Source organism: Leptonychotes weddellii, chromosome 9 (genome assembly GCF_054177405.1).
Source record: "Leptonychotes weddellii isolate Sample4059 chromosome 9, ASM5417740v2, whole genome shotgun sequence".
NCBI lineage: Eukaryota > Metazoa > Chordata > Mammalia > Carnivora > Phocidae > Leptonychotes > Leptonychotes weddellii.
This window is the reverse complement of record NC_138377.1, coordinates 19285968-19303868: the sequence shown is the minus strand read 5'-3', so window position 1 is coordinate 19303868 and position 17901 is coordinate 19285968. Positions and strand designations below refer to the sequence as shown.

At 35.9% G+C, this 17901-nt stretch overlaps 1 protein-coding gene across 14 annotated transcripts in view; it reads right to left on the bottom strand.

Annotated features, from left to right (window-relative positions):
• The window catches only part of CEP128 (centrosomal protein 128), a 381239-nt gene that overhangs the window by 192210 nt on the left and 171128 nt on the right, over positions 1–17901 (bottom strand). Inside the window, exon 20 of one of the 14 annotated variants that reach the window (XM_081830123.1) lies at positions 6902–8722. The exons of the other annotated variants lie outside the window; for them this stretch is intronic. Coding sequence (XP_081686249.1) covers positions 8685–8722 — 38 coding nt within the window. The 3' untranslated portion in view covers positions 6902–8684. Of the gene's footprint in view, positions 1–6901; positions 8723–17901 lie in introns of those variants that run through there. 14 annotated transcript variants of the gene reach the window in all.

The following is a 17901-nucleotide window of genomic DNA, read 5'->3' as shown; positions in this document are numbered from 1 at the left end:
AGATCATGACCTGAGCCAAAGGCAGACGCTTAATGACTAAGCCACCCAGGCACCCAGACGTAAATTATTTTAAAGCATAAATGAAAATACTGGAAACAGAGCCCTTGAAACAAGAAGGAAGTGCCATTATCTTCAGTTCAGGTAGAAGATGGTAACATTTAGAACTCATTTCCCACGGATATGAACAACTACATTTCACTCCATGGAGCAATTTAAATCAGCTGGGCAGTGGCTGCCTAAAGCAGTGTTTCAGGAGGGATACTGAAGTCGTGGCTAACTCAGAGGAAACTAAGTTTACTAAGGAGGAGGACCAGAAAATGAGAATGGTGGCAGTGTGTTGTAGGGCACCATCCCTAAGAAAGTTTATATATCTTGAAAATATAAAAGCAATGCAAGAAGTTTTTTAAGGCATAAAGGTTAATTTTTATTTATAATAATTTTTATTTATAGTATACTTTTAATATTTGAAAATGACCAAATAAAATGTAAGGATTGAGCTTCTACCAAAATATCACTTAGTACCATTGTCAGAACCAGAACATTGAGTCAAATGGATCATAGATCTAAATTAGTATGTCATTTCTTTTTTTTTTTTTTTTTAAGATTTTACTTATTTGACAGAGAGAGAGAGAAAGCAAGAACAGAGGTAGCGGAACACAGAGGGAGAAGCAGGCTCCCCACTGAGCAGGGAGCCCGACGTGGGGCTCCATCCCAGGACCCTGGGATCACGACCTGAGCTGAAGGCAGATGCCTAACCGGCTGAGCCACCCAGGGGCCCCTAGTATGTCATTTCATATGCATCTTTCTCAGAACCTGAATCACCGAATCCTCATTTTCACATGACTTAATCAAACCCACATGGTAAGCCTGTTATTTTCCCCTGTAGTTGAACATGTGACTCAGACTAGAAAGATAACCACAAGTCTTATACAATTCAGTAGCAATGATTTTCCTGACATAAAAGACAGTCTGTACAAATTATTGGCAATTCATTAATTTTAGTATAGGGATAATTTCACATTAGTATTTATATTCAACAAAGTCTCACAGTCCTTACTTCTAAATTCTAGTTTAAAAAATGCCGATTAAAAAAAAATTAAACTAAGTTCAACGGATCCAAAATTTATATGGCATAAAAATACAATAATTTCAGCAATAAAATGATATAGGGCATAAGTTATAATCATTGTGTAAGTATGTGTGATATGATATATATGGAATATCATATCACACAGATACTTTACCTCTCAGTTTTCAGAAATGGAAGGAATAATAGTAAGAATAGAATTCTGGACAAAAAATACAAAGTAGCAGAAAAAGTGGAACCACCATTTCCAAACTAAATTAAATTAGTTCAGCATGACCTTGTAGTGATATTGGGAAGTATTATTTAACATAAGAAAACAAAATGGATCATGACAGTCCCTGCTATGTGTGGTTAGGGGTAGGACTGTGAACATTAATTTGTTAAGACTCTTTGTAAGGGAGGGAGAGACAAGTTTAACTAGTTTAAGTCAAAAAGGAAAGAATGAAATGCAGCATCTGATCAAGAAGGGCACAGGCATAAATGAGGGCAAATGGGGACAAGGGCTTGACACCAGCAAGCCTATCATTTGCCCTACATCTCTAGTTCTTTTCTGAGTGTTGGCTTATTTGTCTGCTATTACAGTGTTTTTTTTTTTTCTCCTTGCATGAAATACGATCTCTGATAGAGGTTTATAACCTATCAATACCATGTCCCAAGTATAAAAAGAGGTTTGCTCTCCTATTTTGAGTTTGAAATTTTCAATCAAGGAAGGATTCAAAATGGCCTAGACTGCATCACATCTCTTGCAAAAGTCCCTGTGGTGAGGGGCCAGTGAGCCACCAGGGCAGATCAGCCTGGTTATATCACCATCCATGTGTGTCAGGAAATACAGTCCATTAGAACAAAGAGGGGGATATGAGGCTAGGAAGTCAACCAATTAGTATTTATTACAATTTGGCAACATTAGTAGATGAAACAGAGAAGTGAGAAAATGAACTCAGGATGGACACTTCAGGACGCGATTATGGCAAACCAGGTACCAAAAGGCAAATATTTACTCCCAGCAAATATTAACTGTGCACCCACCACAGCAAGGGCAACAGATATGGTCACTGGCCTTATGGAGTTTATACTCAACACATATATACATATATATAGATGAAGGACAGATGACATATAAATAAATACATGAACATAGCCAAATAAAATTATAGCTTTACATGCTCTTTAAAGTAAATGAACAGGCTGCAATGACAGAAATAAAGGAAAGGACCTACTCAGAATGGGCGGCAGAGTGAGGTCCACCTGAAGAGAGAATATTTAAGTGAGCTAAGACCAAATGCAGCAGGAGAGCAAAGCTGTATGTGCAGGGGAAGGGGGAAGCAGAAGTAGGACACGGGAGGGGAAACAACAGGTGTGAAAGTTGTGAGGCCAAAATAGGCTCGGCAAGTAAGAGGAACAAAAATAAGGGCAGGATAAAATGTGTCTAGAACTTCATGCTCAAGTTGAGATGGGAAATGGATGAAGCCGGAGCACAGGGAGGAGCCAAATCAGGAGGGAGGTTGCGAATCATGGTCAAGAACTTGGATTGTTCCCCCCGCCCCCCACCTCTCCAGGTCACTAAAGGGTTGAGGTAGGGTATGATATAATTTATGTTACAAAGTAATTACTCTAGGCTGCTGAGTGGTGGATGATAGTTTAATGGGAATAAGAAGAAATGGAGTCATTTCCTACACTTCCAGTCCAGCCACATTTTACAAAGCAATCTCTTATACATTATCCATAGATCCAAAAGCTTGTCACTTAACCACTCATAGCTTTAATTTTCTCATCAAGAAATCAGTAATAAAAATACCTACCTTTAATAAAAGATTATCTGAGAAGTTATGTAAGATGTCTAACAGAGCTTGGCATGTGGTAGGTACTCAGAAAACATTAGGTCCCTTTTCATTTCCTTCCTGTGTAGCTAATAAAAACTGTGGCAAATTCATTAGCAGGTGCTTAATTTTGAAAAACAAAACGCTTGGGGCGCCTGGGTGGCTCAGTCGGTTGAGCGACTGCCTTCGGCTCAGGTCATGATCCCAGGGTCCTGGGATCGAGTCCCACGTCGGGCTCCCTGCTCTGCGGGGAGCCTGCTTCTCCCTCTCCCACTCCCCCTGCTTGTGTTCCCTCTCTCGCTGTGTCTCTCTCTGTCAAATAAATAAATAAAATCTTAAAAAAAAAAAGAAAAACAAAACGCTAGAGCCAAACAACTTGGTCTAGACAGTCGAAACAGTGCCTGAGCAATTTAGACTCCATAGTCTGAATGGAAAAAACCTTGACCAGAGCAAAATATTTACTAAGCTCTGCAGTCTAAACCAAAGACAACATGACCCAGGTGCTGCAAAGAATAAACTCTGTTTTTAATAAATATTCAAATTATTTACTGCAAACTATACAATGTAGAAAAATGTAGGTAAAGTAGGCAAATAAATCCTAAAGTGTCCTTCCTTCTAATTTGTTAAAGTGCCCTTTACTACTCAGCTGCAAAAATAACTGCTATTCTCTACCATCTGCTTTTAAATAGAAGTAGAGAAAATTGAAAAATTCAAAGAATCTAGCCTATTCAAATCATTTCTACATATCTTTAATTTCCCTTCTGATAGTTTGGTATTGTGGCTATACTATTTATCATAAGATGCCTTAAATCATTTTTTAGATCTAAAGTAAGTATTTGTTTCATAAATATAATATTAGAGTATATAAGCTTCTCTTTATAATAAAGTTACCATCTTCTGCTTCCTAAAGAGTCCACAACAATCCTGGCAATCCTACTACAGATAAATGTCTCATTGCAGGAATGATGAAATGAAATAATAGACAATACAGAGGGTCTTCTAGGGCTGTGCTGTCTAATACACTAGCCATGAGCCACACATATGCTACTGAGTGTATGAAATGCAGATGGCTGGAACTGAGATGAGCAATATGGGTAAAATAGCTGCCAGACTTCAAAAGTTCCATATGAAAAAAAGCTCAGCGATTTTTCATATTGATTACATGCTGAAATGATCATATTTAAAATATGATGGGTTATATAAAACACATTATTAAAATTAACTTCACATTTTCTTTTTACCTTTCTCAATGTGGTTATAAGATAATTTTAAATTACATATGTAGCTCACATTTGTGTCTCATTTCTTTTGGACAGCACTGCTCTATAATGAAGTACATTTTTCAACTAACAGCTCTGTATAAATCTGTTACGTAAGTCAAGATATAAACAAATAGATGGGTAATTTAACAGATAAATAAAGCTCTTGATATGATATCTCTGGTTAATTTCACAACATGGCTTAATAATTGTTTGAGGGAAATGCTAAGTTTAAGTAATTAGGTAAATTTTAAAGTTAGTATTACAGGTTATCTAATAAACATGTATTAAATGAAATGCTTATGGGTTATACGCTGTGATAGGTCATGGAACACCAAAATATTTAAGATAAGGTCTATGTTCTTATGTGGTTCATAGGTTTGTGCAAGGATATAAATAAGAAAATAAGTAAATGCAATAAAACATTTTCGGTGTTGTGAGAAAAGAATCTAATAGTTCTCTAAAAGAATTTGGGGAAGGGGAGAGCATTTTTCTTCTTTCAGAGAATAGATAGTGCTACTGGTATTTAGGGTTTGGAGACCAGGATAATCAGATGCCTTTCAATGTGTGAGAGCATCCTGGACCACAAAGAACTGTCCAGTTCAAAATATTCCTAGTGCCCCTACTGAGAAACATTCAGTGTCATGACACGCTGTAGACATGATCACAAGGGCAAAACACAACACAGACATGGCAATTATGTTCTGAGGCTGGTTCCTGAACACTCAGAGACTCCATTCTAAGAGTGCAGTCAACATAAAATTACACAAAACCTCCTCTGTTCTTTGGTATATAAATATAAATACACATACACACATAAACATAACATATACACTTATAGATATGGTGTGTGTCTAAAATAACATATTTTGCCATTCTCAGTCTAAGAAAAAAAAATAAGTTACTTGAAGCATTTAACAGCTATAAAACAAAATTTCCATATATGAGCAAATAACTTCTTTTAAAAAAATTTTTACCATTTACAAATACTTTTGTTACTGAAACAGGAACACCAACCTTGCCATTCTTATCAGACTCCCAACTGGAAAATAAGTAGAGAGAGAGGGGGAGAGAGAGAGAGAGAGAAACCTCTCATTTGTCAACGGAGCAATCACTATTCCTTTTAACCATTAGAAAGGATACTGCCAATCTAGAATGATACAGTAAGCAAAAAAGATAGTAACTACTCAATACAAAATGCCAGAATCTTTAAAGGAAAAATGAGTCAAACTACCATAATTAGAAATTAAAACATTCATTATCTGAAAATAACATATATATGAAATCTATAAAAAATGTCATAGCTCAATATCAAGCATGCTCATCTCTCCCACCCAAATCAAAGAAAGATCCTTTGAAGAACTTACATTCTAGAATCTTATTCAGGCTTGAAGCAACAGGAATGTTTTAATCCAGGCTTAAATCTAGGGTAGCAAAGCTATTTGCCTCAAAAATAAGGGTGTAGTACCCTTTTCAAAATGCCTTACTACATAATTATCTCTATAAGAAGCACAAAACTTTGAACCATAAATTATGGAGGGAAATCTAGCATAATGGTGGAATAGTGTCCAAAAACTGATACCCTTATTTCATTAAAATATTCAGGGCTAATTGTGATTTTAGCACTTGTTTTTATCCTCGCTTTGTTCATTGGCCAAACTTAAACACTTCTCATCTCCTTCAATGAAAAGTGGTGCTATTATGTGTCTGGAAGCATGAGCACGGTTCCTCAAAGCCTAATTTTAAGGTCTTAATTGGCTGAGGCAATGGGAGACCATACAAAGCCCACTTCAGAGAGAAGGGCAAGATTGCCAGGTCACTTGAGAACAGATGAAGAGCTAACTAGAAGCTATTGCTGAAATCTTACAGTGTTCTGGGAAGTTTTACCAAATAGTATCTTACAAAGAATGGAACATAATCATCCATCATAACACAGAACCCAGAAAGGTTGAAGATGGCTTATAGAAGCAAAGCCTAAAACAGAAAGAGTTATCTTCACTTAATAATTGAGGACCCTAACAAGGCAAGAAAGTTTTATAGAAACAGTACTGTGACTGGTTCTGCGGTGTGTTGTGGATATCAAATAATTGGCTATATCTTCTCATAACCTCTAAGTCTCAGGAACCATGTGATTATAATTCAAGAGGGTACTACTTAGTAACACTTTTGCTTATTTGGTACTACTGGACCTGTAGTCAACTTCTACCTTTGCAAAGATGACCAGTCATTCATCCATCCACCCAACATTTGTTGTGTGTTATGTGATAAAAGACATGACATCAAATAAAAATTATCTTGGCCCTCAAGCAATTCATCATTTAAAAAATAATACTTAATAATTCATCAACATACAGGGTGCCTGGGTGGCTCAGTTGGTTAAGCGACAGCTTTCGGCTCAGGTCATGATCCTGGAGTCCTGGGATCGAGTCCCGCATCGGGCTCCCTGCTCAGCAGGGAGTCTGCTTCTCCCTCTCCCGCTCCCCCCTCTTGTGCTCTTTCTCTCTCTCACTCTCTCTCTCAAATAAATAAATAAAATCTTCAAAAAAAAAATAAATAATAATAATAATTCATCAACATACATATATTATAAAAACACCCAATTTGGAATAATTTTAAGTAAATTAATTAATTTATCATCAACTCTAACCACTGATAAATTCTCAAAACAAACCTAGAGAAGACAAATTTTTATTTGTGAAATTCAAGATTATGAAAAAAGAAAAGTTAAAAGTCTGGAATTACCCTATAAAAGTCTTTAAAATTATTTTATTTTCACATTAACAATAAAGATGCATAATAAAAAGATATGAAACAATATACACTTTTAGGTTTGAGAATAGTGAGAACTTACTACTGATTTTTTTTTTTTTAAGATTTTAATTTATTTCTTTGACAGAGAGAGAGCAGGAGAGCACAAGCAGAGGAGAGAGGCAGAGGGAGACCGAGAAGCAGGCTCTCTGCTGAGCAGGAAGCCCGATGCGGGACTCGATCCCAGGACCCTGGGATCATGACCTGAGCCGAAGGCAGCCGCTCAACCAACTGAGCCACCCAGGTGCCCCTTACTACTGATTTATATATGTCATCAGACAGATACTCCTGAAATTTCAATAAAATGCTTGTAAGTTTGTTTCAATCCTTTCTGTTAGAAAAAGATCTAATGAGAGGCTTAATTCTTTTTTTGGTCCCCATGCAATTAATACATTCTGATTATTTACTCTAGACTACATACCCTAGTTGTTTGCTCCATTGTTCATTCACCCAATACTTCACTCAACAAATATTTACTATATGTGGCTATGAAGAACAAGAAAAACTAAGCTGCCTATTATTAAGTTCTACCTCCAACTGCCTCTCCTGGACACCAAAGGTGTTTTGTTTATTTGTTCTTTTTTTTTTTTCCTATCAACCACTGAAATTCAATTCTTAAGTTCAGGTATGCTCTATCTCATTCTTATTTTCCCAAGGCCTTTTACTGCAGAAAATTTGTTCCTTTATTTCTATTACCTATTCCAGAACACAAGTTCCCTCTTATTCAAATTATCCCCAAGAGGAATGACCCACAATTGACAAAAACTGAATATACAAGGAGGAAAATTTCTATAAATCCAAGAATTATAACATGCTGGAATTTAAAAAAAAATTTACTTATTTATTTGAGAGAGAGAGAAAGCGTGCATGCACGAAGAAGGGGGAGGGAAGTGGAGGGGCCCAGGGAAAGGGAGAAGCAGGCTCCCAGCTGAGCAGGGAGCCCAACACAGGGCTCAATCCCAGTACCCTGGGATTATGACCTGAGCCAAAGGCAGACGTTTAATCGACTGAGCTACCTAGGTGCCCCAATATGCTGGAATTTTGTATAAGAGAAAGTTCATATTGATCAGAAGATATTGTAATTCACAATCAAAATCAAAATCTAAGAGGAAAACCTCCTTTTGGAAAAAATATGCATCATTTAAAAAAATGGAAATCTTAAATGGTATTAATTCCAATTAATTAACTTACATGGAATAATCAGACATTGGTATTTTTCAGCTACATTTACAGATCTTCAAAAATTACAAATGAGGGAGATGAGATCTAAAAAACAATTATCGCCCCAAAACAACTATCCCCCAATAAATGCTCTAATCATTTACTTACTCTGTTCCTTCACCAGGAATAAGAAAAGGGAAGAAGTAGTATAAGGTACTATGCATAAAAATAAAAACTCTGTAAGATCCTTTTTGTAGGTAATTGGCACGTCTCCCCTTTTCCTTCCCAATCTCCAAATCCTCAAAGCATAGGTGCTTCTTTCCTTACTTGTGACAAAGAAGCCAACAGACCTCTCTTTCTCTACTACCATAACAGCTATGATATGTCTGATTTAGCCAAGAAACGGGTACTAATAACATCTGACTAGCAGGGAAACTTCCTAGTAACAGAAATCACAAAGACAAACTTCTCTTTATGAATGTTACAGTAATCTACAGTTTATATTTCCTCAGGGCATTTATAGCATTTCACAATCAGAGAAGACAGAAAGAGTCATCCCTTCAGTGGCTGTTTCCTTGGAAGCAACAAACCTACATGAAAAAAAAAAACAACTTTAGAACCAACCAGAGTCACTCCATCGACAACTTCTCCCTTCTGTAAGAACATACACCCACAACTATATAATCCTTTTCATAGCTTTCTATATAAATGTTTGTGTAAATACTTATCTGAATTAGAATTTTCAATTGTGTTAAAGTAAAGAGTATGTCTCTGTCACGTATGGAACACAATGGAACACCACATACTCCAAAGACACTAAAAGGCAGTCACTGAAAATGAGGCATTTTTGGCCTTTCTTATAAGCCTGCCTGAGCAAGACAAGTACTTTCATTAGCATGAATTGAACTGAAGGAGAAAAATATAAACTATACAGCCAAATGTGCATTATATAGCAATGGATCTCATTTAATACTTCTACCCAGGTAATAATAAGAATAAATGGATATTTCAAAGAGAAGGCGTTAAAAAAAAAAAAAAAGTAAGCATAGTTAGTGACTAAATCCCAATTTCTTACAAAATGGACTTTGGAATTGAGATACTGAAAAGGTGAGTAAAATATTTGAGAACCAGAAATGTAAAAGGAGGGAGACCTTTCAAGGTGCTCCGGGAGGTAAACTAATCTGAAGAAAGACTACAAGAAAAAAAAAAATTGCAAATGAAAAATAAACTAGAAGTTTAGATGGAGGTTCTAGGAGCTAGAACTGTGGAAAACTAGTAAGATGCTTCATCACCTGGACGTGATTATGGAGGCGTGGAGACTGAAGGACCACTACAATACCATCATGACAGAGTGCAGACTGGTTTACATGGCGCTGTACAGCTGAGACCCAACAACATTTAAGTCTTGTCTAATACTGACCTTCCAGCAAGACTTACACAAAAATAAGGTTATAATGTGATGTGGGGGTGCGGGATGTTTGTAAAGAACTTAAATAGTAGGGTATATCACTTTAACATGGAATAAAGATCAATTTACAGTAAAGTAAAAAAAAAAAAACCAATCAATAAAAAAGCTGTGCGTGCTGAAGCCTCGGGAGGAAATACAGATGTCCATGTCAGCTCCTTGCAGATGTCTGAGCCAGCAACACAAAGGCAGAGAGAACAAATCCTAAAGTAACCCTCTGCCAGAAAGTACATTTCAAATGTTTCTTCCACAGATTCAAAAAAAAAGAGGAAAAAAGAGTACAGGTCCACATGTCTATTGGAACTTTGTAAAAAGCATTAGAACTGAAATCAAATCCAAAGGGCAGGAAGACATTTCAAATTCTTATTAACTCTTATTTTTAAGGTATTTAAATCAAATCCTTTTTATTCTTTCTTAATAGTTGATCAGATTTTTTCTCTTCCTGGATTAAAAGAAGGGGAAAAAAAAGTGATAATTCTTAGATTGAAATAGAAAATTAGAATAAACATACATGCAGATATGAACATTGTAGAAGAGTATATAAATACAGTAGGTCAGAGTTTTTACCTTGATTTCTAAATAATGTAACCAAATATTAACTAGTTATATTTTCCCTCTTTTAACAGTTTATTTTTTCAGAACAACTTTTACATGAAGAATGTTTGGAAATCGGGCATTTCATTGAAATTGCATTTCCCTCTTTTCCCTTCATGAACCCCATTCTAATTAACATATTTAATAAATTATTATAAGAATTTATGTGTATAGAGAGTACCTGCAAAGTTGTATTACACATAGCAGCCATTTTCTCTTCCCTGTACTGTCCTAAAAAACTTTCTAACCTCACCATGAACAAAGATACAAATACTAAAGAAAACCCATCGGAGACTTCACTGATATGGAGGAACAAGAGACCGTGTTACTTAGATACATACCTCTGCAGAGTGTTCATATTAAATAACCAGAGCCACAAAGTGCCTGGAAAGCAAGAGCAGTCCTTATTTAAACGAGAGTTCACAATTTCGGTTCAAGAGGAATAAGAAAATTAACTCCTATATTTGTTCATAATCACTAGCACTTCATTGCAACTAAGTCATACTACACAGATGTCTCTCCCTCTGAAGATCTTTGAAGACAGGACTCCTTCCAACTGCCATAGATATTTTAGTTCTAGGAACCTCCTAGTTTCAACGTATTCTTACATCTTAGCTAAATCCTTCCAGCTGCAGTTTACATCTCTTTTCTCAAGATGAAAGTGCTTCTTTGTTAAGCTATGTTGAGTCATTCTCCATTCAGAACAGAAGGTAGAGAGAGCTGTGAACCTGAGGGTAATTGCTAAAACACTGCCAGATGCAGCTGAGGTTCTTGTGGCAGATAGGACTGTGTTGGGGGGGGGGGGGGAGGAAGAAACCGTAGATCACAAATTGGATATCCACCTGTCCTGACTCCAGTGAAATCTGAAAGCTTTGAAGAGAGCCAAATTTCTCATGACCACAAAAGCAGAAGTCAGAGGAGTTCTTGGAAACACTTGTTCCATGGAGCTCAAGCTACATAGAGATGAAAACTCACTGGTTGCTCTGAAAACTATCGTGCCCTTTAATCACTCTGAATTTTAAAACCACAACAGAAAGATGTGGTCTTGGGTAACTGATTAGGAAATAGATATCACATTCATGGTAGCAGCACACATAAGAAAAGGTTTGATATTAGTTTCTTGGTTATGGGAGAGAAAGGTCCTATACCATAATATTAGAATTAGTTTCATTAATTAACAACTAAACTAGTAGCCAAAAAGAGTGGAGGTTTTGACAGGGCAATTTTATTTCTAATATTCTTAACAAAAACTTGATCTCTTTACAACTTTAGAGAAAAGAGCCCAACAGAGTGGGGAAGGATGGGTTCTTTCCAATTTGCAAGGCCTACTGAGCTTGACTGAGTAGCACTGGTTCATTCTGATATGCGATATGACAGTAGAAACATATGATGGAGTTTCACAAAGATCTCTCCCATCTATAATTCACTGTCCCACCTTGTGAGAAGAAAACCTACCCTTCCTCGCATCCCAGACTCAGCTGCCTGACTGTAAAATGGGATTCATAATTGCACAAGGTTGTTTTAAGGGTTAAATGAGAAAATACATACAAAAACCTGAATACAGCAAGGCCTCAAGAAATCGCTTCCTTCATTCCCCTAAAGGACATCTCAAAGACACTGAGAGTGAATAGTTGAACATAAAGATTTAACATCACCTGCAGGAAAGGAACTGTGAAGAGGAATCTTTTCAAAGTGTGACATCATTAAGAAGTGAATTTTAAATACTAGAGTATAAGTTCAATAGTCTCAATAGGAAATCATATCTGGAATCTCTCACTGCTGATGTGATGAATTGTCATCAAATCCAGAAAGGAGAACATGTATGTCAAAGTCTTTCCAAATACTATCAGGGAAATAGGAGGAGGATTCTCTTACTGCCAATTATCCTAGTTTCAAAAGATTTAGTGAAGACAGCTAAGCTAATAAAGGACATCATCAGCATAGTTTGGGGGTAATTCTGAGTTGTTGTCTAATACCTCGTGTTTATTCCTGTGTCCTGAAGCAGAAGTAAGAATAAATCAATATTGATGTTTGTTTCCTTTTTGATTGGTAAAACAGACCTAAGTATCTAGAGTATATATTGTTGGGGGTATGATTTCTGATGACATACCATAATAAATGGGATAAAGAGGTAGGAAGCTAGATCTGTGCTATCCATTTATCTGTCCATCCATTCATCCATCCATCCATCTGCACACCTACCCAAACATCCAATAATTGTTTATTTCCTGTTTAAATATAAAAACTGGTACAAGATGCAATGGGAAGACAAGGGTCTATAAATGAGATTAAAAATTAATATAAAGAAATACACATGTAGATACCCAGAATAAAAAGCTATAAATGTAAAATGTCATGCAATTGTATCCAAAAGTTTTAATAGTAATGGGGTGGTAAAAGGAAAAATGTCTGCTAGCAAGGGTTAATAACAAGGGTAGAGTTTTAGAAAGAGGGGAAAATGGTAGATTCCTAAAGGAGTTTGAACTTTTATTTGTTCAGCAGTGAGAAAGCCACTGAAGGTTTCTGAGCTGAGGATCTCATGCTCAAAGCTGTGTTTAATGAAGATTCATTAGGCAGAACTGATTAGAACAGCAGTTGTATGTGCACACACATGTGTGTGTGTTCTCCAATGAAACGCTACTGAATGGAGGTCAATTGCGGGGTGTGTGGCAAGTAATTTATTATAAAAATACAAAACCAAAGTTTGAGAATGATTTACTTTTTGTATTACTCTGAGCAATTTCAAGGTTATTTATAAAAGATGTCATCCTTACCAAATGCTTTATTAGAGAAATGGATGAAGGATGGCTTGGGCCCAGGGAATGGTGTGAACTTGAACACATCCACTGGAGTGTGTCTGCTTGGGAAAGTCATCTGTCTTGGGAGAGCTCTGTCAGTCTCATAGGTAAAGACCAGTGAAACAGACTAAAGGTTAAGAAGATCTTGCAAATAAGAAGCTTCTGTAATCCTTGAAGATGAAGTAATACAGAGCTAAGTAAGATAGAGGTCATCTAAGTGGAGGGAGGAGTAGATTCACAAGACACAACCAAGGAAAACTATGTAAAGTCACTAGTTGCAGAGGACAAGTAAATGGGAGAAAGTAATCTTTCTTTCAAATCATAAGTGTCAAAATAGGTTTTAAATGCTCTCAGGAAGTCTTTCAAATTAATAAAATAAGAAAATTTTCCTTGGAGTTTCAAATTTCATAACCATAAGGCAATACAGGCTTTATATACAATATGTTGGCAGCCTCTATTTAAAAATATTTCCATTTTGGGTGCCTGGGTGGCTCAGTTAGTTAAGCGACTACCTTCGGCTCAGGTCATGATCCCGGAGTCCCGGGATCGAGTCCCACATCGGGCTCCCTGCTCGGCAGGGAGTCTGCTTCTCCCTCTAACCCTACCCCCTCTTGCGCTCTCTCACTCTCTCTCTCTCAAATAAATAAATAAAATCTTTAAAAAAATAAAAATAAAAAAAATAAATAAAAATATTTCCATTTTAAATATCATGACATGCATATGTTTATTCTCTGCAACCATATCTGGTATCTAAAGCATTCTGGATCCCAACTAACTCCACAATAAAGAATAATCAAACTTCAAATCTTAGTCAAGAATTCAAGGATAAATTAAAGTTTTATCTACCCAAAATATACCAGTCATCTGAACACTGAGTCCACTGTAGGCACAGAGGTAATTTCATTAAGTCTGCTATCTGTAAAGCATTAGGTCAGTTAAAATCTTTGTGCTTGCATTCAATCTCCTTATGTCAATATGCTCCAGCCAAGTTCCTTCCCGCTTCAGCCCTTCACAAACACTGTTCCCTCTGCTGGGACAACACTGCCAACCGTCTGGACCTGACTAATGCCTACTCAGACTTAGGATCCCCATATGTGTCACGTTCTAAGGAAATCCTGTCCTCATCCCCTACTCTATAAAGTCAGATCCTCCATATGATATTATAGCACAGCCTGTATTCTTCTATCTGAGGCCAACTTCTCCACTAGGCACAGTAAGCACAGTGTCTCTGGCCAATGAAAATGTATTCATTTTATTATAAAGCTAGAAGAAAAAAATGAATAAAATAATATATAATAATAAATCCAGCCTGGATTATATTCATCTTCATATCACCATAACCAAAAATTTCATTATTTCATGGAGGAAGGGGCCTGAAGGTTAGGTGCCTGGGGACTACAAAAGTCATAACGTGTCCCTAGTCATTTTCAAGAATTTCTACAAAGAAATAAACCCCCAATCGTTATCTTTTGAAATCTGAATGATAATACCTACTTGGGGATTAACAAAATAATAAATTGTTTATAGCTATAGCACTTAATATCTGACACACAGCAATGCACGTTAGCTCTTATTACTATCTAAACAATAACTGGAGACATTGTTACATTGCTTATAGAAAGATGAATATAATATATTCCCCTTGAATTCAGTTTCCAGAATTTTGTTTCTCATAGGAGTTTCCGTGCCCCCTTTAACTAGGATGATAAGAACCATGTGACCCAACAAGTATCCCTCTTAGATGTCAGAAAACTCGGAAGTAAATGAAGTGATAAACTACAATAACTCCCTTCAGGTGCCAGGGACACTGTTTCTCTGCTCCGTATTTTTGTCTTGTGATTTTATTTAATTTCCTTCTATGTACATGTTAATACTATACTTTAAGCCAAAGTGGAAGAACAATAAAATGTAAAGGTGGGAAGGGCTATAATAATGAACAAAGGCCTCCCAGCAGCCAAAGCTAGTAAGTATCTATATTTCATGTTCATTCATGACCCAATGTAATTTCTTTGAATTTTCTTGCTATATTTAAGTGAAGAGGACCAAATATGTATAGACAGGTATAAGGAAATTATATTCATTTTGAAAATACCACATTTCACACATTTTAAGAACTGCCTCAGTGCATTTCAAAGTTAATTTTAGTAGACTGAAAGTAATATATGTATATTCCTAACTTTCTGACAAACATCCAAAGATGGACACATGTACCCAAAGAGGTTCAAGCAGGCTTGAGAATTACTTGATAGGCCGTGAATAAAGTGTCAGAAAAACTATCATAAATCTCTAATTTCATGATTTTATTGCTGTATTAGTTTATCATGTATCCTGCTAACCAATTACCATAAATTTAGTGCCTTAAAACAATGCAAATTCATTATGTAGATTAGAAGTCTGATATGGATCGTACTGGGCTAAAATCATGTCAGCAGAGGTGCATTCCTTTGTAGAGGTTCCAAGGAAGAATCCTTCTCCTTGCCTTTTCCAGCTTCTTAGAGGCCATCCATATTCCTTGGCTTATGGCCCTCCTCCTTCATCTTTAAGGCCATCAACAGTAAATTGAGTCTTTCTAACACTGAATCACTCTGACTTCCTTTTCTGCTTCGTCTTTCACTTTCAAGAACTCTTATGATTACACTGGGCCCAAACAAATAATCCAGGATAATCTCCCTTTCTCAAAACCCTTAATTTAACCACAACCACAAAATCTCTTTTGCTATGGAATGTAAGATATTAATGGGTTCTGGGAACTAGGACGTGGACATCTTTGAGAAGATGGGTTTTTATTATTCTGCCTGCCACAATTGGTAACTATTATGTATGCAACAAAATAGAAAAGATATAACACTTAAAAGATACAATGCTTAAAAGAACTCAAACACAGTAAGGATATGCTCTGAATTTAATAAAGCTATTTACTGACTTAAGAACTCATTCAAATCTATTTTAGCACATGTACTTCTATCTTACTCTTCTCCCTGAGTATGATCATGATTCAAACTCAAGTAGACCACCTTTGTTGTACTATTAAACAGCAGAAAATAATGTAGATAATCTATCAGAGGATGCAACAAGAAAATCTAAGAACTCATTCATATCATATATTTAACATTTGTGGATTTTCCAAAATATAGTCCAGAATACACACACACACATCCAATAATTTAGAAGGGGAAAAATGTAAATTTTAAATATCTGAACTCTCCATCCAGTCAATACTTAACTATTACCAACTAAGCATATTACTGGAGATACTGAAAATGTTTGTCTCTAAAATTAAGTTTAGCCAATAAGAGCATAAGCTTTAGGCTCATTACATAAAGGGGCAGGTGGGCAGAGATATTTATAGCTAACTAAAAAATAATTAGCCAAACTTTCTGTTGCCAATTTACTAACAATGTGAATGTTGATTTCATATTCAATTGAAGTTGATACCTGCACAGATCTGTGGATCAGGAGCTCCAGCATATCATTAATGTATTTAATTCTGGTCCTAGAAACATTCAACAAACAATGTCAATCCCAGTTGACCTACCTGGATTTCAAATCATAACATAAAACATAAAAGAAATAAAATTATTTTAAAAAAGAAATAAAATTATCATAAGAAACATATATAAGCAAAAACACAGATGGAGATTAAAACAAAATTCTAGTTTGACTCAAATAGTGGACATAATTTTTTTTTAAAAAAAACTATTTCTCAATTGGTTTTTGAAAATAATTATGAAGAAAACCCAAAAATAAAAGAGAGAAGATGTATAATTTCATATCAAACAAAAATGACAGTTTAATGAGTTTAAATAATTTCCTCAATCTATCAATCAAAATAGTATTTCATTATCTCTAATAATCAACATCACTGAACTTCTGAATTGGTGACAATGTAAAACAAGGTCCTAAACAGATTTTTAAAAATTAACCAAAATCCAAATAAATAAATTATATTATACTTAGAGGTCATCCCCTAAATTAATTTAATTACACTTCAGTATGAAATAGGAAAAAAAAATGGTTCTTATTGTTAGACAACAATGACTAGTATTTATATAAATGCTATGATTGTCAAATACTCTTTCATATAGACAAAAAAAAATGGCTTGATGTGGGACTAAGTAATAGATAAATGTGTGAGTGGGGGGAAAACTAAACCAATAAATAAAAAAATGTCATACATAAAATATAAACCATGCAACCCCATATCTAGTATAGGAAAGATGCCTTAGTCTGCAAGTCCCTCCCTTATTTCTGTCCCACAAATGAATTCTAAGAAATTATCCTCTGTTCAGCCATCTACCAACTGCAGAATTGGTACAGAGATTCAGATGAAGAGCAAGGAAAAACAGAGAAATCAGCTGAAAGGACTTTCTCAGAACTCTAGGAATAGTGAAACCAAAGGAAAAGCTTTTTAAAAGTTGAGAGCACCAAGCATAGAGTCAAACCAGGTAAATGAGAACCTATGAAAATGCCATGTTTTTAGAGTCAGTGCCTTGAACAACAGAGCAATTTTAGAAAACTGAGAAAAAACTGAGTCATATCTCTATTACAAAGTAAAAATGCTCATCCTCAGAGACATTCTATACAGCCAGAATAATGAGGGTATAGTATACAAGCTTCATCACTAAGCTGGCTCTATGCCTTGGATAACCTTCACATAACAAGTGTTAACCTTTGGAAGCATCTTGCAAAAAATATAGTCATGAGAAACACTCTACAGTCTGTCTTAAAATGCACAAGACTTCTACTAAAACAGGTCTCTCAGGGTTGTGGACAAAGGGGAACCCTCTTACACTGTTGGTGGGAATGCAAGTTGGTACAGCCACTTTGGAAAACAGTGTGGAGGTTCCTCAAAAATTTAAAAATAGAGCTACCCCATGACCCAGCAATTGCACTCCTGGGTATTTACCCCAAA